The following is a 21449-nucleotide window of genomic DNA, read 5'->3' as shown; positions in this document are numbered from 1 at the left end:
CTATGCAGCCATAAAAAAGGATGAGTTCATGTCCTTTGTAGGGACATGGATGAAGCTGGAAACCATCATTCTCAGCAAACTATCGCAAGGACAAAAAAAACCAAACACCGCATGTTCTCACTCATAGGTGGGAATTGAACAATGAGAACACTTGGACACAGGAAGGGAAACATCACACACTGGGGCCTATTGTGGGGTGGGGGGAGGGGGGAGGGATAGCATTAGGAGATATACCTAATGTAAATGACGAGTTAATGGGTGCACCATACCAACATGGCACATGTATACATATGCAATGAACCTGCATGTTGTGCACATGTACCCTAGAACTTAAAGTATAATTTAAAAAAACATGTTCAAATGAAAATATTTTGATATATTGGTAAAATATATTTTTTAAATTAAGTTCACTTGGCATTCTTTAACTTTCTAAAAAATGTTCCTACTAGAAAATTTAAACTACCTGGCTCACATTATTTCTATTGGATCGCACTGCTGTAGAATTTCTTCAGTGTCCTTTCTACGATTTTTTACCATTTCCATCTAGCCCCAAATTAGGCTTTTTCTACTTGTATACTTCTGTGAACCCTACAATATGCATCTATTTAAAGGAAATTATAAACTATGTTTGGTTGTAACACTGGTTGTCTGTGATGAAAAACTATTCCATATATACCATCCTTCCTTAATTTTTCTCCATACCTACTTGCAAAGAGTCAATAAATAATGAAAGAAAAAAGGAGAGACAGTGCAAAAAGCCATTTGATGATAACTCCAATAATTTACCCCCTAGTAGTGAATGAAACTTAAAGAAACAGAGAAGGTGTATAATTACATGTATCACCACATCACTCTAAAATCTTCATGCCAAGTTACCCATAGCATGGCTAAATGTACGCTTACCCATGAGATTAGTGATAGCAGATTCATTTTGTAAAAGTTTGTTGTGACTCTTGTAACATTTTCACTTTAAATATGACTGAAATATTCTAGCCTCTTTCTTTAATAGTGCAAAAGGCATTATTAGAAAAATACAGGAAAGGCAGAAGTACCAAGATAAGTGCCACATCTTTTAGAATAGATGTCCTTTTGTCCTCAAAAGTATGTAATTTCCAAAAGGGAAGTTTGCAAAAAAAAAAAAAAATTCCCTTGGACTTACTTCCTACACAATTTCAGAGGTAATAAAGACTTTACAAGTCAATTCCACTGCCAAACTAATGTCTGAATGTCCTCTACAACATTTCCAAGTGTATGTAATGGGAAACACTTTTTCCCAAGGCTGCTAGTCATTGTCATCGTCATTATCGTTGTCATTATTTTTTCTAATACTGAGCTAAAATGTGTTAACCTGCAGCTTTAACCTATTGGTTCTATTTCTGCCCTCTGCTCTTGGGTCATATAAACCAATCCCATTTGCACTTAAAAGTTCTGCAGTTATTTACAGATAGCTGTTCCCCACCTGGAGAATTCACCGGCTCCCACTCCTGTATACACATGTCTCGTCTCACTATCTACAAGTACTAAGTGACTTTCCCTCACCCACAGTACTTTAGCAAGTAGCCAAGCAAATGGGAGTTAGGACCTCCACTTCTTGTTTAGCTGCAAGTATTCAGCCAGGGATAGGAAACATACCAAACAGCAATTTATCAGCTCCTCCTTATTAATATTGGTCTCCAAGAAACTATGCTTTCTCTCTCACTTCATTTTAAAGATTTTTAAAAAAGAAATGTTACTAGTCCAATTCAGGGCCTAGTGGAACCAATGCAGTCATGCAGCACGTACATACAAAATCATGAAGTCCCAGGTTGACTGATCAATGCTTCATTTCCACTTCCATTTGTATTGGGAAAGTAGCGTATGTGCCTCTTTCAAGCATTCTTAACCAGTATTGATTGTTTAACTGGAAGACAACAACAAGGAGTTGGTATCAATCTTCAAGCAGACTCATTAGAAAAAAGAAAAACATTGTCTGGTCAGATTTTTAACACAGGTGAAATGTAACCATAGTAACAAATCCATTCAAATAATCATGAAAAGGAGAATTTTTAAGACCCAATAAAATAGACCTATATGTGAAGAAAAAAAGAAAGTATGACTGATGAAAGGCCTGAAGAAATAGCCCTTAGAACATAGTCTCATTCTCTGTTTGGACTTTTTCCCTATTTTTCCGACCCTTAACTGTTGATCATTTTGTATGAAAACCATCTTTTGTTTGTTTTGTTTGTTTACCAACATGGCACATGTATACATATGTAACGAACCTGCACGTTGTGCACATTTACCCTAAAACTTAAAGTATAATAATAATAAAAAAAAGAAAGCATGTTTACATAGGCCTTTTATTGCTGGATCTCTACCCAGCTAATTAGAGCCCAATGGAGAAAGAAACATTGAAAATCTTCTTGATTAAGCAGCTTCTCATGATTGAAAGCCTTGCTGAAGGTTTAAGACAAAGGAAGATAGCAAAGGATGGAATGTAATCACCCTTGCCTTCCCTCATCTTTGCCTAGTGGTTTCCTAAAGTACTATTATATAAATTACTCAAATGATGCTGTGGAAAATGAGTTAGACAAGACTTTTTAAATATAACTAATTTCTCTCTCTCTCTCTCTCTCATCCATCTCTATCTGTCTGTCTGTCTGTCTGTCTCTCTCTCTCTCTTTCTCCTGTCTCTTCACAGTGACTGTTTTGAGCCCAGCAGAAAAAGGTAAGATGATGTTGGAAATTGTATTGATCAGGACCGTGTCCTTTTTTTCATCTGAAAGTAAATAACGTAAAAGCCTATAGACCGAGCAATTTTCCCAGAAATACACTTGGGTGAGGAGAAAGTTTAGAATGATGGTTTTCAGGAAGCTTACACAGAGATAGAGAAAAACATTTTCAGTGTCCCCTTTGGCTGTAGGGCAAGAATTGGAAATTATCAGGATTTATGACGGAGAAGGACACAGCTAAGCACTCTGTCTGACATAGTGACCCTAGGCTGTCTCTTTGTTCAACACTGTTGTCCTAGGTATGTTGCCTTTCTGCCCAGTCCATCTCCTCTTTAAGGCATGGAGTAAAGGCCCCAGAAGAGACTTTAAAGGCTAACTCCTTCACCATCACAGTTCCGGTATATTTATTGTGCTCCTCTCTGCTCCTCACCACCATCTTGGCTTGACCTGCAAAATATACTACCTTTCTAAAGAGATTGTGGCATTTTCCATTTAAAAAGTGTAAGCTAATCATTAGTCTTAATAAACCTTTAGCTTTACATTATTTTATCAGTAATAACTGTGAGTGTTTATGTAGCCACTTTATACAGCCAGTTGAGAACTTCAGGGGAATTAATTGTTATAATTCGTTAACCTACCTAGCATTCATATTATGCTGTTTTAAAGCTCCAATTTGCTGTTATTCATTCAACAGAGGCATTGGCTATAGAGGCAAGAGAGCAGAGTGGTTGGAAGACAGTAGACCATAGTATACAAAAGTGTGAGTTCTGTAGCTAGACTGTCTGAATTCAAATCCTGGCTCTGCTATTTCCTAGTAAATTATTTTACCTCATTGTGTTCATTTTATTCATGTATAGAATAAAAATGATAATACTACCTGTTACATAGAAGTGTCAAGATATAATGAGTAAATGTATGTAGAGCACTTAGAACAGTGGTAAACAGAAGGTACTGGTGAATCAGTACATGTTTCCTACCTTTATTACAAAATTAGAGCAAGTCTTGAGTTGCCTCTTATTCATATGCATGACCCTTAAGGTCAGAGATAATCTTCTGAATAAAATATTAAATAATTATATATAAATATTTTCCACAATAAATTTTCAAGACAAATTGAGTAGAGGCTTAGATGATACTGTACCATAATAGGAATAATGGCATAAGCCAGTGAGACTTGACTAGAAACAGACTCATAGTCTTATGACTATCTGGGGTCCCTTCTAATCCTGTGGATTTGTGACAGATCTGGGATGATCTGGAGCTTAGGAATTTAGTAGAGTCCAGGGATGGGGTGATGATTAAGAGATGAATTTAGGAATGAGATGAACATTAGGCATGATCCATCAGATGATTCACATATAATCAAGAATAATGCATTGCCCACAGTTGCTCATCTTCAAATTATATTTTCACAATTCTATGTAATAGGTTTCAAATTATACTGCACTATTAAAGTAAAACACAATACAGTATATGACTGCCAGTAAGAACATTATTTGGCATTGGCAAAAAAACACAAAAAGCAGTGAAATTAAAGCCTCAAATCACATAACCTTTCAGTCTCCAAAGCTTAAGAAAACCATAGTCAAACATACTGCAAAAGTTTTCCCATTTCTTATCTACTTATAATGATTCCTGTACTGAGTTGTAGAGTGTCTCCCTAAAATTCACATCCACCTGGAACTTGTAAATGTGACCTTATTTGGAAAGATGGTCTTTTCAGATATAATCAAGTTAAGATGAGGCCATACTGGATTCAGGTGAGCCCTAATACAGTCATTGGTATCCTTATATGAAGAGGGAAATTTGGATACACAGACACATACAGAGAGAGGACAGCCATATGAAAATGGACACAGAGTCTGGAGTTATGCTGCCACAAGCCAAGTAACACTATGGATTGCCTGCAACCTTCAGAAACTAGGAAGAGGCAAAGAAGGATACTCCCCTGGGCATTTCAGCAAGAGTATGGCCCTGCCTACACCTTGATTTCAGACTTCTAGCTTCCAGAACTCTGAGAGAATAAATTTCTATTATTTTAAGCCACCCAGCTTGGGGTCATTTATTACCACAGCCCTAGGAAACGAATACAATTCCTGATAAATTTCACTCTCTAATGCACTGTTAAAAAGCATTATATCAGTAGCAAATAACCAGACTTTGGTGTTAGATCTACCTCGGATCAAGTATTGACTTTGCCACTTACTATATATGTGATCTTGGGGAACTTAACTTCTCTAAGTTTCACTTTCTTCCTCTGTGATCTTTCATGGTTATTTTGAGCACTAATGAGATTATGTATGTAAGTCTCTTGGTATAGTGCCTGACACATGATAAATACAAAATAATAGTTAATAGTATTATGATTATGATTTTTATTGTTATTAACATTGGAGAGGATCTGAAAGATCTCTCTTCTAAGAAGCATAACATATTTCAGGATTATAATTCCTTATGACTACTTTTGTGAATAGATTGTCAAAATCCATACATTTGTATTTTATAGGGAGAACAATTGAGAACCAAAGAAGTAAAATATATTGACCTAGTTATGCTGATTCTACTGCACAGAAAGGACTAAAGCTCAGGTCATCTGAATCACAATCCTGAATATTATAGATATATAATATTTGCCTTGGTTTTGCAGGATTCAGATACTCTTTTTTATTTTTTAATTTTTTTGGATAGATAGTAGGTGTATATATTTAGGAGGTACATGAGATATTTTGATATGGGCATACAATGTGTAATAATCACATCAGGGTAAATGGGATATCCATCACTTCAAACATTTATTATTTCTCTGTATTATAAATATTCCAGTTATACCATTTAGTTATTTTTAAATATACAGTAAAATATTGACTGTTGTCACCCTGTTGTGCCATCAAATACTAGATCTTTTTTAAATATGTGAGTTCATATGTTTTCCCATAGATCATACTTTTAAAAACATGATAATGTATTTATTTTGATTTCATAAATATATTGCATAGATGATTTCATTCAGCATCATACTATCCATATTTTGAAGATCATGACTGGGAAATCTTCCCTGCTCCACCCTTGAAGTAAAAATCTGGGATGATCTGGAGCTTAGGGATTTAGTAGAGTCCAGGGATGAGGTGATGATTAAGAGATAAATTTAGGAATGATATGAACTTTAGTCATGATCCATCAGATGATGCACATATAATTAAAATAATGCATTGCCCACAGTTGCTCTTCTGCAAAAAGGTCCATTAATCATTTTAAACAAAAGTTCAACTAATCTAATAATTAATTTGCATTTTAAATGGTTTGCATACTAAATTTTCTGATTTCATTCATAAAATGGTTGTAATTATTTACCTTTTCAGAAACAGATGTAATTTCTAAATAACAGAACTGTTATGGGTCAACTTGTGTCCTCTCAAAATTCATCTGTTTAAGCCCTTACTTTCAGTACTTCAGAATGTGACTATTTGTATAAGGTCTTTAAAGAGGTAGTTAAGTTAAAATGAGGTCAACTAGGGTGGGCTGTAATCCAGTCTGATGTCCTTATAGGGAAAGGAAATCTGGACACAGATAGGTACAGAAGGAAGACCATGTGAAGACACAGGGAGAAGATGACTATCTACATGCCAAGGAGAGAGGCCTTCAAAATGGCCAATCCTGCTGACACTTTTATCTTGGACTTCTAACCTCCAGAATTGTGAGACAATAAATTTCTGCCGTTTAGAGACCCAGTCTGTGTTACTTTATTATGGCAGCCCTAGCAAACTGATACAAGAATATTAGGTTTCCATTTGAAAATCCAAAGTGTAGAAATATCTGCTTCTAACAAAAGCAAAAATTGGCAAATGGGATCTAATTAAACTGAAGAGCTTCTGCACAGCAAAAGAAACTATCAACAGAGTAAACAATCTACGGAATGGGAGACAACCTACAGAATGGAAGAAAATTTTTGCAAACTATGCACTTGAAAAAAGTCTAATATCCAGCAGCTGTAAAGAACTTAAATTTATAAGAGAACATCAAATAATCCCATTGAAAAGTGGGCAAAGGGCATGAACAGACAATTTTCAAAAGAAAACATACATGTGGCCAACAAATGTGAATAAAAGCTCAATATCACTCATCATTACAGAACTGCAAATCAAAACCACAATGAGATACCATCTCAGAATGGCTACTACTAAAAAGTAAAAAAATAATAGATGCTGGTGAGATTGTGGAGAAAAGGGAACACTTACACACTGTTGGTGGGAGTGCAAATTAGTTCAACAATTGTGGAAGACAGCGTGGTGATTCCTCAAAGACCTAAAAACAGAAATACCATTCAACCCAGCAATCCCATTACTGGGTGTATATTCCCCGAGTAATATAAATCATTTTACCATAAAGACACATGCAAGCAAGTGATCATTGCAGCACTATTCACAATAGCAAAGATGTGGAATCAACCTAAATGCCCATCAATGACAGATTGGATAAAGAAAATCTGGTGCATACACACCATGAAGTACTGTGCAGCTATAGAAAAGAATGAGATCATGTCTTTTGTGGGAACATGGATGGGGCTGGAGGCTATTATCTTTACCGAACAGAAAATACCACATGTTCTCACTTATAAGTGGGAGCTAAATGATGAGAACTCATGAACCATGAAGAAGAGAACAACAGACACTAGGTTCTACTTGAGGATGGAAAGTGGGAGGAGGCAGAGGAACAGAAAAAAATAACAATTGGGTACTAAGATTAATAATACCTAGGTGACGAAGTAATCTATACAACAAACCCCTTTGACACAAGTTTACCTATATAAGAAACCTTTACATGTGCCCCGAACCGAAAATAAAAGTTTAAAAATAAAAGAAAGATCTGCTTTGTGTCAGATTCTCAATTATACTAACCTTAATTTATTGGTAATACATTAAACATCAGGAAGGTGAGAAGGCACTGAGAGTAAAACGTCTGGGCTACAGTATGATCTTTTAGACTCACCTCCAGACTGTATAGGAAATCCTCAGGTTGGTTTTAATTAGTTATCTCAGTGCTCTCAATAATATATTATTTTATATTTATTATTGTAAAATTACTTTATAATTAAGGTTTAGAGATCAGATAAAAGCCTCCCTTAGATGCTAACCCACTCCTAAAAGACATTTAAATATAGATATTTTTGTTACAAAAATATTTATTGAAAAGTCAAACAATATAGAAATCTAGAAAATGAAAATTTCCAGTTATCTTCACACTGCCTCCTCTATCACTATTCATAGACAACTGCTATATTTAGTTTTATTTGTATTTGAGATCTTTTTCTTTGCATTCACATAGAAACATATAAGTATAGGTATGTATATTTATATAGGCTTGGTTGTTTATTTTAATTGAGTGATACTGTGCATATTTTTCTGAAACTATATTTTTTAATAATATATCATAAATGTATTTCCATGTTACTATATACAAATATATTTCATTTTAAAATGATCTCCGAGTATTTCATAGTATGGGTATACTAGATTTATTTAACCATTTATTATTATTATTATTATTATTATTTCAATAGTTTTGGGGGAGCAGGTGGTGTTTGGTTACATGGATAAGTACTTTAGCTGTGATTTCTGAGATTTTGGTGTACCCATCACCCAAACTGTACACTGAACCCAGTGCGTAGCCTTTTATCCCTCACCCCACTCCCATCCTTCCCCTAAATCCCCAAAGTCCTTTCTTATGCATTTGCATCCTCATAACTTAGCTCCCACTTATAACTGAAAACATATGATGTTTGGTTTTCTATTTCTGAGACACTTCACTTAGAATAATGGTCTCCAACTCCATCCAGATAAAATGCCATTATTTTATTCCTTTTAATGGCTAAGTATTATTCCATGATATGTATACACCACATTTTCTTTATCCACTCATTGGTTGATGAGCATTTGGGCTGGTTTCATATTTTTGCAATTGTGAATTGTGCTGCTATAAACATACATGTGCAAGTGTATTTTTCTTATAATGACTTATTTTATTCTTTTATTTTAAACCAAAGATACATAGTAGTGGGATTGCTGAGTCAAATGGTAGATCTACTTTCAGTTCTTTAGGGAATCTCCGTAATGTTTTCCATAGTGGTTGTAATAGTTTACCTTCCCATTAGCAGTGTAAAAGTGTTCCCTTTTTACCACATTCATGCCAATGTTTATTGTTTTTTGATTTTTAAATTATGGCCATTCTTGCAGGAATAAGGTGGTATCTCATTGTGGTTTTGATTTGCATTTCCCTGATCATTAGTGATGTCCAGCATTTTTTCATGTTTGTTGGCCATTTGTATATCTTCTTTTTAGAATTGCCTATTCATGTCTTTAGCTCACTTTTTAATGGGATTATTTGTTTTTTCTTGATGATTTGTTTGAGTTCCTTGTAGATTCTGGATATTAGTCCTTTATCAGATGCATAGTTTAAGAATATTTTTTCCCATTCTGTAGATTTTCTGTTTACTTTGCTGAATATTTATTTTGCTGTGCAGAAGCTTTTTAGTTTAAGTCCGATCTATTTATCTTTGTTTTTGTTGCATTTGCTTTTGGGTCTGGGTCATGAGCTCTTTGCCTAAACCAAAGTCTAGAAGAGTTTCCCCATGTTATTTTCTGGAATTTTTATGATTTCAGGTCTTAGGTTAAGTCTTTGATCCATCTTGAGTTGATTTTTGTATATGGTGAGAGATGAGGCTTCAGTTTCATTCTTCTGCATATGGCTTGCCAACTATCCCAGCACCATTTGTTGAATCGGGTGTCCTTTCCCCATTTTGTGTTTTGTTTTCTTCCTCAAAGATCAGTTGGCTCTAAGTATTTGGCTTTATTTCTGGGTTCTCTATTCTGTTCCATCGGTCTGTGTGCCTGTTTTTATACAAGTACCATGCTGTTTTGTTGACTATAGCCTGGTAGTATATTTAGAAATTGGGTAATGTGATATCTCCAGATTTGTTCTTTTTGCATAGTCTTTCTTTGGCTATGTGGGCTCTTTTTTGGTTTCATACAAATTTCAGGATTTTTTTTCTAGTTCTGTGAAGAATGATGATGATATTTTAATGGGAATTGCATTGAATCTGTAGATTGCTTTTGTCGTATGGTCATTTTCACAATATTGATTCTACCCATCCATGAGCATGGGATATGTTTCTACTTGTTTGTGTCATCTATGACTTCTTTCAGCAGTGTTTTGTAGTTTTCCTTGTAGAAGTCTTTCACCTCCTTGGTTAGGTGTATTCCTAAGTTGTTGCTTTATTCAGTTATTGTAAAAGGGGTTGAGTTCTTGATTTGATTCTCAGCTTGGGCGTTGTTGGTTTATAGCAGTGCTACTGATTTATGTACACTGATTTTATATCCAGACACTACTGCATTCATTGACCAGATCTGGAGCTTTTAGGATGAGTCTTTAGGGTTTTCTAGGTGTACGATCATATCATCGGTAAACAGCAACAGTTTGAATTTCTCTACAGATTTGGATTTTTTTTTTCTCTTTACCAGTTTCTTTCTCTTGTCTGATCGCTCTGGCTAGGACTTCTGATCCTATGTTGATTATAAGTGGTAAAAGTGGGTGGCCAGGCACGGTGGCTCACGCCTGTAATCCCAGCACTTTGGGAGGCTGAGGCAGCCGGATCACCTGAGGTCAGGAGTTTGAGACCAGCCTGACCAACATGGAAAAACCCTGTCTCTACAAAAAATACAAAATTATTCTGGCGTAGTGGTGCATGCCTGTAATCCCAGCTACCCAGGAGGCTGAGGCAGGAGAATCGCTTGAACCCAGGAGGTGGAGGTTGCGGTGAGCTGAGATCACGCCATTGCACTCCAGCCTGGGCAACAAGAGCAAAACACTGTCTCAAAAAAAAAAAAAAAAAAAAAAAGTGGGCATCCTTGTCTTTTTCCAGTTCTCAGGAGGAATGCTTTCAGCTTTTCCCCATTCAGTGTAATGTTGGCTGTGTGTTTGTCATAGATGGCTTTCATTGCCATAAGGTGTATCCCTTCTATGCTGATTTTGCTGAGGGTTTTAATCATAAAGGGATGCTGGATTTCATCAAATGCTTTTTCTGTGTCTATTGAGATAATCATATTATTATTGTTTTTAATTCCATTTATATGGTGTATCATATTTATTGCTTGCGTATGTTAAACTAGCCCTGCATCCCTGGTAGGAAACCACTTGATCATGGTGAATTATCTTTTTGATATGCTATTGGATTTGGTTAGCTAGTATTTTGTACAGGATTTTTGCATCTCTATTCATCAGGGATATTGGTCTGTAGTTTTCTTTTTTTGTTATGTCCTTTCCTGGTTTTGGTATTAGGGCGATACTGGCTTTATAGAATGATTTAGGGAGGATTCCCTTTGTCTCTGTCTTTTGGAATAGTTTCAGTAGGAGTACCAATTCTTCAAATGTCTGATAGAATTCAGCTGTGAATTTATCTGGTCCTGGATTTCTTTTTGTTAGCATTTTTTTGTTACTCTTTCTATCTTGCTACTTGTTATTGGGATGTTCAGAGATTCTGTTTCTTCCTGGTTTAATCTAGGAAGCTTGAATATTTCTAGGAATTTATCCATCTCCTCTAGGTTTTCTAGTTTGTGGTCTTGAAGGTATTCATAGTAGCCTTCAATGATCTTTTGTATTTCTGTGCTATCAGTTGTAATATTTCCTATTTCGTTTCTAATTGAGCTTATTTGTACTTCTCTCTTTTTATGTTGGTTAATCTCGCTAATGGTCTATTGATTTTGTTTATCTTTCAAATATCCAGCTTTTTGTTTTATCTTTTGTATTTTTTGTTTCAATTTCATTTAGTTCTGCTCTGACTTTGTTACTTTTTTTTTTCCGCTTGCTTTGGTTTGGTTTGTTCTTGTTTCTCATGTTTCTTGAGGTGTGAGCTTAGATTGTTTGTTTGCACTCTTAAGACTTTTTGATGTAGATGCTTAATATTACAAACTTTCTTCTTAGCACCGCTTTTGCTGTATCCCAGAGACACAATAGGTTGTGTCACTATTATTATTCAGTCCGAACAATTTTTTCCTTTCCATCTTGATTTTACTGTTGATCCAGGAGCAGATTATTTAATTTCCATGTATGTGTATAGTTTTGAAGGTTCCTTTTGGAGTTAACTTCCAGTTTTATTCCACTGTTGTCTGTGAGAGTACTTGATATAATTTCAATTTTCTTAAGTTTATTGAAACTTTTTTGTGTCCTGTCATATGATCTATCTTGCAAAATGTTCCATGTGCTGATGAAAAGAATGTATATTCTGCAGTAGTTTGGTAGAATATTCTGTAAATATCTGTTAATTCCATTTGTTGTAGGGTATATAGCTTAAATCCATTGTTTCTTTGTTGGCTTTCTGTCTTGATGACCAGTCTAGTGCTGTCAGTTGAGTATCAAAGTCCCCCACTACTGATGTTCCCCTTCCTGTGTCCATGGGTTCTCATTGTTCAATTCCCACCTATGAGTGAGAACATGTGGTGTTTGGTTTTTTGTCCTTGTGATAGTTTGCAGAGAATGATGTTTTACACTTTCATCCATGTCCCTACAAAGGACATGAACTCATCATTTTTTATGGCTGCATGGTATTCCATGGTGTGTATGTGCCACATTATCTTAATCCAGTCTATCATTGTTGGATATTTGGGTTGGTTCCAAGTCTTTGCTGTTGTGAATAGTGCCACAATAAACATACGTGTGCATGTGTCTTTATAGCAGCATGATTTATAATCCTTTGGGTATATACCCAGTAATGGGATGGCTGGGTCAAATGCTATTTCTGGTTCTAGATCCCTGAGGAATCGCCACACTGACCTCCACAATGGGTGAACTAGTTTACAGTCCCACCAATAGTGTAAAAGTGTTCCTATGTCTCCACATCCTCTCCAGCACCTGTTGTTTCCTGACTTTTTAATGATCGCCATTCTAACAGGTGTGAGATGGTATCTCATCGTGGTTTTGATTTGCATTTCTCTGATGGCCAGTGATGATAAGCATTTTTTCATGTGTATTTTGGCTGCATAAATGTCTCCTTTTGAGAAGTGGCTATTCATATCCTTTGCCCACTTTTTGATGGGGTTGTTTTTTTTCTTGAAAATTTGTTTAAGTTCATTGTAGATTCTGGATATTAGCCCTTTGACAGATGAGTATATTGCAAAACTTTTCTCCCATTCTGTAGGTTGCCTGTTCACTCTGATGGTAGTTTCTTTTGCTGTGCAGAAGATCTTTAGTTGAATTAGATCCCATTTGTCAATTTTGGCTTTTGTTGCAATTGCTTTCGGTGTTTTAGACATGAAGTCCTTGCCCATGCCTATGTCCTGAATGGTATTGCCTAGGTTTTCTTCTAGGATTTTTATGGTTTTAGGTCTGACATTTAAGTCTTTAATCCATCTTGAATTAATTTTTGTATAAGGTATAAGGAAGGGATCCACTTTCAGCTTTCTACATCTGGCTAGCCAGTTTTCCCAGCACCATTTATTAAATAGGGAATCTTTTTCCCATTTCCTGTTTTTGTCAGGTTTGTCAAAGATCAGATGGTTGTAGATAAGCAGCATTATTTCTGAGGGCTCTGTTCTGTTCCATTGGTCTATATATCTGTTTTGGTACCAGTACCATGCTGTTTTAGTTACTGTAGCCTTGTAGTATAGTTTGAAGTCAGGTAGCATGATGCCTCCAGCTTTGTTCTTTTGGCTTAGGATTGACTTGGCAATGCGGGCCCTTTTTTCTTTCATATGAACTTTGGTAGTTTTTTCCAATTCTGTGAAGAAAGTCATTGGTAGCTTGATGGGGATGGCATTGAATCTGTAAATTACCTTGGGCAGTATGGCCATTTTCACGATATTGATTCTTCCTACCCATGAGCATGGAATGTTCTTCCATTTGTTTGTATCCTCTTTTATTTCCTTGAGCAGTGGTTTGTAGTTCTCCTTGAAGAGGTCCTTCACGTCCCTTGTAAGTTGGATTCCTAGGTATTTTATTCTCTTTGAAGCAATTATGAATGGGAGTTCACTCATGATTTGGCTCTCTGTTTGTCTGTTATTGGTGTATAAGAATGCTTGTGATTTTTGCACATTGATTTTGTATCCTGAGACTTTGCTGAAGTTGCCTATCAGTTTAAGGAGATTTTGGCCTGAGATGATGGGGTTTTCTAGATATACAATCCTGTCATCTGCAAACAGGGACAATTTGACTTCTTATTTTCCTAATTGAATACCCTTTATTTCCTTCCCCTGCCTGATTGCCCTGGCCAGAATTTCCAACACTATGTTGAATAGGAGTGGTGAGAGAGGGCATCCCTGTCTTGTGCCAGATTTCAAAGGGAATGCTTCCAGTTTTTGCCCATTCAGTATGATATTGGCTGTGGTTTTGTCATAGATAGCTCTTATTATTTTGAGATACGTCCCATCAATACCTAATTTACTGAGAGTTTTTAGCATGAAGGGCTGTTGAATTTTGTCAAAGGCCTTTTCTGCAACTATTGAGATAATCATATGGTTTTTGTCGTTGGTTCTGTTTATATGCTGAATTAAGTTTATTGATTTGCATATGTTGAACCAGGCTTGCATCCCAGGGATGAAGCCCACTTGTTCATGGTGGATAAGCTTTTTGATGTGCTGCTGGATTCCATTTGCCAGTATTTTAGTGAGGATTTTTGCATGATGTTCATCAGGGATATTGGTCTAAAATTCTCCTTTTTTGTTGTGTCTCTGCCAGGCTTTGATATCAGGATGATGCTGGCCTCATAAAATGAGTTAGGGAGGATTTCCCCTTTTTCTATTGATTGGAATAGTTTCAGAAGGAATGTACCAGCTCCTCCTTGTACCTCTGGTACAATTCGGCTGTGAATCCATCTTGTCCTGGACTTTTTTTGGTTAGTAAGCTATTAATTATTGACTGAATTTCAGAGCCTCTTATTGGTCTATTCAGAGATTCAACTTCTTCCTGGTTTAGTCTTGGGAGGATGTATGTGTCGAGGAATTTATCTATTTCTTCTAGATTTTCTATTTTATTTTCATAGAGGTGTTTGTAGTATTCTCTCATGGTAGTTTGTATTTCTGTGGGATCAGTGGTGATACCCCGTTTATCATTTTGTATTGTATCTATTTGATTCTTCTCTCTTTTCTTCTTTATTAGTCTTGCTAGCGGTCTATCAATTTTGTTGATCTTTTGAAAAAACCAGTTCCTGGATTCACTGATTTTTTGAAGGATTTTTTTGTCTCTATTTCCTTCAGTTCTGCTCTGATCTTAGTTATTTCTTGCCTTCTGCTAGCTTTTGAATGTGCTTGCTCTTGCTTCTCTAGTTCTTTTAATTGTGATGTTAGGGTGTCAATTTTAGATCTTTCCTGCTTTCTCTTGTGGGCATTTAGTGCTATCAGTTTCCCCCTACACACTGCTTTAAATGTGTCCCAGAGTTTCTGGTATATTGTGTCTTTGTTCTCATTGGTTTCAAAGAACATCTTTATTTCTGCCTTCATTTCGTTATGTACCCAGTAGTCATTCAGGAGCAGGTTGTTCAGTTTCCATGTAGTTGACCAGTTTTGAGTGAGTTTCTTAATCCTGATTTCTAGTTTGATTGCACTGTGGTCTGAGAGACAGTTTGTTATAATTTCTGTTCTTTTACATTTGCTGAGGAGTGCTTTACTTCCAACTATGTGGTCAATTTTAGAATAAGTGTGGTGTGGTGCTGAGAAGAACGTATATTCTGTTGACTTGGGGTACAGAGTTCTGTAGATGTCTATTAGGTCCGCTTGGTGCAGAGCTCAGTTCAATTCCTGGATATCCTTGTTAATTTTCTGTCTCGTTGATCTGTCTAATATTGACAGTGGGATGTTAAAGTCTCCCATTATTATTGTGTGGGAATCTAAGTCTCTTTGTACGTCTCTAAGGACTTGCTTCATGAATCTGGGTGCTCCTGTATTGGGTTCATATATATTTAGGATAGTTAGCTCTTCTTATTGAATTGATCCCTTTACCATTATCTAATGTCCTTCTTTGTCTCTTTTGATCTTTGTTGGTTTTATTAGAGCCTAGGATTGCAACCCCTGCCTTTTTTTGTTTTCCATTTGCTTGGTAGATCTTCCTCCATCCCTTTATTTTGAGCCTATGTGTGTCTCTGCACATGAGATGGGTTTCCTGAATACAGCACACTGATGGGTCTTGACTCTTTATCCAATTTGCCAGTCTGTGTCTTTTAATTGGAGCATTTAGCCCATTTACATTTAAGGTTAATATTGTTATGTGTGAATTTGATCCTGTCATTATGATGTTAGCTGGTTATTTTGCTCGTTAATTGATGCAGTTTCTTCCTAGCCTCGATGGTCTTTACAATTTGGCATGTTTTTGCAGTGGCTGGTACTGATTATTCCTTTCCATGTTTAGTGCTTCCTTCAGGAGCTCTTTTAGGGCAGGCCGGGTGGTGACAAAATCTCTCAGCATTTGCTTGTCTGTAAAGGATTTTATTTCTCCTTCACTTAGGAAGTTTAGTTTGGCTGGATATGAAATTCTGGGTTGAAAATTCTTTTCTTTTTTTTTCTTTTATTTTATTATTATTATACTTTAAGTTTTAAGGTACATGTGCACAATGTGCAGGTTAGTTACATATGTATAGATGTGCCATGCTGGTGTGCTGCACCCATTAACTCGTCATTTAGCATCAGGTATATCTCCTAAAGCTATCCCTCCCCCTCCCCCCACCCCACAACAGTCCCCAGAGTGTGATGTTCCCCTTCCTTTGTCCATGTGTTCTCATTGTTCAATACCCACCTATGAGTGAGAATATGCGGTGTTTGGTTTTTTGTTCTTGTGATAGTTTACTGAGAATGATGATTTCCAGTTTCATCCATGTCCCTACAAAGGACATGAACTCATCATTTTTTATGGCTGCATAGAATTCCATGGTGTATATGTGCCACATTTTCTTAATCCAGTCTATCATTGTTGGACATTTGGGTTGTTTCCAAGTCTTTGCTATTGTGAATAGTGCTGCAATAAACATCCATTTTCATGTGTCTTTATAGCAACATGATTTATAATCCTTTGGGTATATACCCAGTAATGGGATGGCTGGGTCAAATGGTATTTCTAGTTCTAGATCCCTGAGGAATCACCACACTGTCTTCCACAATGGTTGAACTAGTTTACAGTCCCACCAACATTGTAAAAATGTTCCTATTTCTCCACATCCTCTCCAGTACCTGTTGTTTCCTGACTTTTTAATGATTGCCATTCTAACTGGTGTGAGATGGTATCTCATTGTGGTTTTGTTGTGCATTTTTCTGATGGCCAGTGATGGTGAGCATTTTTTCATAAGCTTCAGCAAAGTCTCAGGATACAAAATCAATGTACAAAAATCACAAGCTTTCTTATACACCAATAACAGACAAACAGAGAGCCAAATCATGAGTGAGCTCCCATTCACAATTGCTTCAAAGAGAATAAAATACCTAGGAATCCAACTTACAACGGACGTGAAAGACCTCTTCAAGGAGAACTACAAACCACTGCTCAATGAAATAAAAGAGGATACAAACAAATGGAAGAACATTCCATGCACATGGGGAGGAAGAATCAGTATCATGAAAATGGCCATACTGCCCAAGGTAATTCGTAGATTCAATGCCATCGCCATCAAGCTACCAATGACTTTCTTCACAGTATTGGAAAAAACTACTTTAAAGTTCATATGGAACCAAAAAAGAGCCCGCATCGCCAAGAAAATTCTTTTCTTTAAGAATGTTGAATATTGGCCTCCACTCTCTTCTGGCTTGTAGAATTTCTGCTGAGAGATCATCTGTTAGTCTGATGGGCTTCCCTTTGTGGGTAATCCGACCTTTCTCTCTGGCTGCCCTTAACATATTTTCCTTCATTTCAACTTTGGTGAATCTGACAATTATGTGTCTTGGAGTTGCTCTTCTCGAGGAGTATCTTTGTGGCGTTCTCTGTATTTCCTGAATTTGAATGTTGGCCTGCCTTGCTAGATTGGGGAAGTTCTCCTGGATAATATCCTTCAGGGTGTTTTCCAACTTGGTTCCATTCTGCCTGTCACTTTCAGGTACACCAGTCAGACGTAGATTTGGTCTTTTCACATAGTCCCATATTTCTTGGAGGCTTTGTTCGTTTCTTTTATTCTTTTTTTCTGTAAACCTCTCTTCTCGCTTCATTTCATTCATTTGATCTTCCATCACTGATACCCTTTCTTCCAGTTGATCGAATTGGCTACTGAGGCTTGTGCATTTGTCACATAGTTCTTGTGCCTTGTTTTTCAGCTCCATCAGGTCCTTTAAGGACTTCTCTGCATTGGTTATTCTAGTTAGCCTTTCCTCTAATTTGTTTCAAGGTTTTTAACTTCTTTGCCATGGGTTCGAACTTCCTCCTTTAGCTCGGAGTAGTTCGATTGTCTGAAGGCTTCTTCTCTCAACTCGTCAAAGTCATTCTCCGTCCAGCTTTGTTCCATTGCTGGTGAGGAGCTGCATTCCTTTGGAGGAGGAGAGGTCCTCTGATTTTTAGAGTTTTCAGTTTTTCTGCTCTGTTTTTTCCCCATCTTTGTGGTTTTATCTACCTTTGGTCTTTGATGATGGTGATGTACAGATGGGTTTTTGGTGTGGATGTCCTTTCTGTTTGTTAGTTTTCCTTCTAACAGTGAGGACCCTCAGCTGCAGGTCTGTTGGAGTTTTCAGGAGGTCCACTCTAGACCCTGTTTGCCTGGGTATCAGCAGCGGAGGCTGCAGAACAGCGGATATTGGTAAGCAGCAAATGTTGCTGCCTGATCATTCCTCTGGATGTTTTGTCTCATAGGAGTGCCCTGCCATGTGAGTTGTCAGTCTGCCCCTACTCGGGGGTGCCTCCCAGTTAGGCTGCTCAGGGGTCAGGGACCCACTTGAGGAGGCAGTCTGTCCGTTCTCAGATCTCCACCTGCGTGCTGGGAGAACCACTACTCTCTTCAAAGCTGTCAGACAGGGACATTTAATTCTGCAGAGGATTCTGCTGCCTTTTGTTTGTCTGTGCCCTGCCCCCAGAGGTGGAGTCTACAGAGGCAGGCAGGCCTCCTTGAGCTGTGGTGGGCTCCACCCAGTTCAATCTTCCAGGCAGCTTTGTTTACCTACTCAAGCCTAGGCAATGGTGGGCACCCCTCCCCCCTGCCGCCTTGCAGTTTGATCTCAGACTGCTGTGCTAGCAATGAAGGAGGCTCTGTGGGTGTAGGACCCTCTGAACCAGGCATGGGATATAATCTCCTGGTGTGCCGTTTGCTAAGACCATTGGAAAAGTGCAGTATTAGGGTGGGAGTGACCCGATTTTCCAGGTGCCATCATCAGTCACCCCTTTCTTTGGCTAGGAAACGGAAGTCCCTGACCCCTTGTGCTTCCCAGGTGAGGCAATGCCTCGCCCTGCTTCGGCTAGCACTTGGTGCACTGCACCCACTGTCCTGAACCCAGTTTCCAACACTCCCCAGTGATATGAACCTGGTACCTCTGTTGGAAATGCAGCAATCACCCGTCTTCTGTGTCACTCATGCTGGGAGCTGTAGACTGGAGCTGTTCCTATTCGGCCATCTTGGGTATTTTTCATTATGTTATTTTTTAATATGTCCTGTGGGATTTATGCTTTAAGGAAATTTTATTTTGGTGTAATTTGAGGTTTTATTTCAAGATAGAGAGCTCCTTTTAACATTTCTTGTAGAGCTGGCTTGGTAATGGCAAATTCTCTCAGCATTTGTTTTTGTGAAAAAGCCTTTATTTCTCCTTCATTTATGAAGCTTAGTTTTGCCAGATACAAAATTCTTGACTAACAATTATTTTGTTTAAGGTGGCTAAGGATAGGACCCCAATCCCTTCTGGCTTGCAGGGTTTCTGCTGAGGAATCTGCTGTTAATCTGCTAGGTTTTTCTTTATAGTTTACCTGGTGCTTCTGCCTCACAGGTCTTAAGATTCTTTCCTTCATCTTGACTTTAGGTAACCTGATGACTGTATGCCTAGGGATGATCTTTTTGCGATGAATTTCCCATGTGTTCTTGGCTTCTTGTATTCGGATGTCTATATCAGTAGCAAGACCAGGGAAGTTTTTCTCGATTATTCCCTCAAATAAGTTGTCCGAACTTTTAGATTTTTTTTCCTCAGGAACAACAGTTATTCTTATGTTTGGACATTTGACATAATCTCAAAATCTTTGAAGGCTTTGTTCATTTTTTAATTATTTTTCTATGTCTTTGTCAGATTGGTTTAATTTGAAAGCCTTCTCTTCGAGCTCTGAAGTTTTTTCTTCTCTTTGTTCAATTCTTTTGTTGAAACTTTCCAGTGTATTTTGCAATTCTTTAAGTATGTCTTTCATTTCCAGAATTTGTGTTTGTCTTTTATGATCTCTATTTCTCTCTAGACTTTTTCATCTATATTTTGTGTTGTTTTTTAATTTCTTTAAGCTGGTTTTCACCTTTGTCTGGTGCCTCCTTGAGTAGCTTAATAATCAACCTTCTGAATTCTTTATCTGCAATTCAGAGAGTTCTTCTTAGTTTGGATCAATTGCTGGAGAGCTAGTGTGATCTTTTGGTGATATTATAGAACCCTGTTTTGTCATATTACCAGAATTGTTTTTCTGGTTCCTTCTTATTTGAGTAGACTGTTTCAGTGGAAAGATTTGGAACTCAAGGGCTGATCTTCAGATCCTTTGGTCCCACGGGGTGATCCCTTGATGTGGTGCTCTCCTTCTTTCTCTAGGGACACAGCTTCCTGCAAATCAGACTTCAGTGATTCTTATTGTTCTTCTGAGTCTAGCCTCCCAGTGGGGCTACCAGGCTCCAGGCTGTTTCTGGGGAATGTCTGCAAACAGTCCTGTGATATGATCCATCTTCAGGTCTCCCAGTCATAGATTCCAGCACCTGCTCCACTGGAGGTGGCAGGGGAGTGAAGTGGACTCTGTGGAAGTCCTTGCTTATATTTTTGTTTAGTGTGCTGGTTTTTTTCAAATACTGGTTATGCTAGCAGTGAAGTTGTCACAGGGACAGACTCAGGACCTCTAGTTAGCCAGGGTGTTGTAGGACATGGAATTAGCTGTTGTTTTCTCCTCTTTGGATCAGGGTTGTTCTGTTATGAGTTGCTGTAATGGCTTGAGTTGGCTGGCCTCCAGCAGGTGGTGCTTTGAAGAGAGTGCCTTCTGCTGTAGTAGAAGGGTATGTAATCTTGCCCTACATTGGCTAGGATGGGTACTCAACGTTTTTCAGGTGATGGGTGGTGCCATAGATTTCCCAGGAGTTTATGTCTTTTGTCTTTGGCAACCAGGGCAGTTAAAGAAAAACCATCATGTGGGGGCAAGGTTAGGTGAGTCTGAGCTCAGACTCTCCTTGGGTGGGGCTTGCTGCAGCCACTGTGGGAGATGGTGGAGGGGCGGTGATTCTCAGGCAATGAAGTTATATTCCCAGGGGGATTATGGCTGTGTCTGCTGCATCAAACAAGTTGCCATGGAAGTGGGGGAAAGCCAGCAGTGACAGACCTCACCTAGCGTCCATGCAGCCAGCAAGGCCAATCTCATTCTTGCTTTGCCCCACCTCCCAACTGCACGTTTATATCCAGGCAGCTGGTGAGCAGGGCTGAGATCTTGCCCCAGGCTACAAGCCTCCCCAGTGAGAAAGCATGCAGGGCTCAGGCCTTACCCCTCCTTGCCTGCCTGCCCACCTGGTCAGCTATGGCTTTTAGGCTTATATCTGAGCTTTCTGATCACTTCCCCCTACCAGGTTTCTGCTCA

General features: G+C 37.9%; 1 protein-coding gene across 4 annotated transcripts in view; it reads left to right on the top strand.

Annotated features, from left to right (window-relative positions):
- Window positions 1-21449, top strand: part of ZDHHC15 (zinc finger DHHC-type palmitoyltransferase 15) — a 149302-nt gene that overhangs the window by 12202 nt on the left and 115651 nt on the right. For 2 of the 4 annotated variants that reach the window (XM_016943600.3, XM_054676323.2), the window contains exon 2: window positions 2681-2707. The exons of the other annotated variants lie outside the window; for them this stretch is intronic. In XM_016943600.3, the coding sequence (XP_016799089.1) occupies window positions 2681-2707 (27 nt within the window). The remainder of the gene's footprint in view (window positions 1-2680; window positions 2708-21449) is intronic. 4 annotated transcript variants of the gene reach the window in all.

The sequence above is a fragment of the Pan troglodytes genome, chromosome X (assembly GCF_028858775.2).
Source record: "Pan troglodytes isolate AG18354 chromosome X, NHGRI_mPanTro3-v2.0_pri, whole genome shotgun sequence".
NCBI classification, from domain to species: domain Eukaryota; kingdom Metazoa; phylum Chordata; class Mammalia; order Primates; family Hominidae; genus Pan; species Pan troglodytes.
Note: the sequence above shows the minus strand (reverse complement) of the source record. Positions and strands in the feature narration are given on the sequence as shown.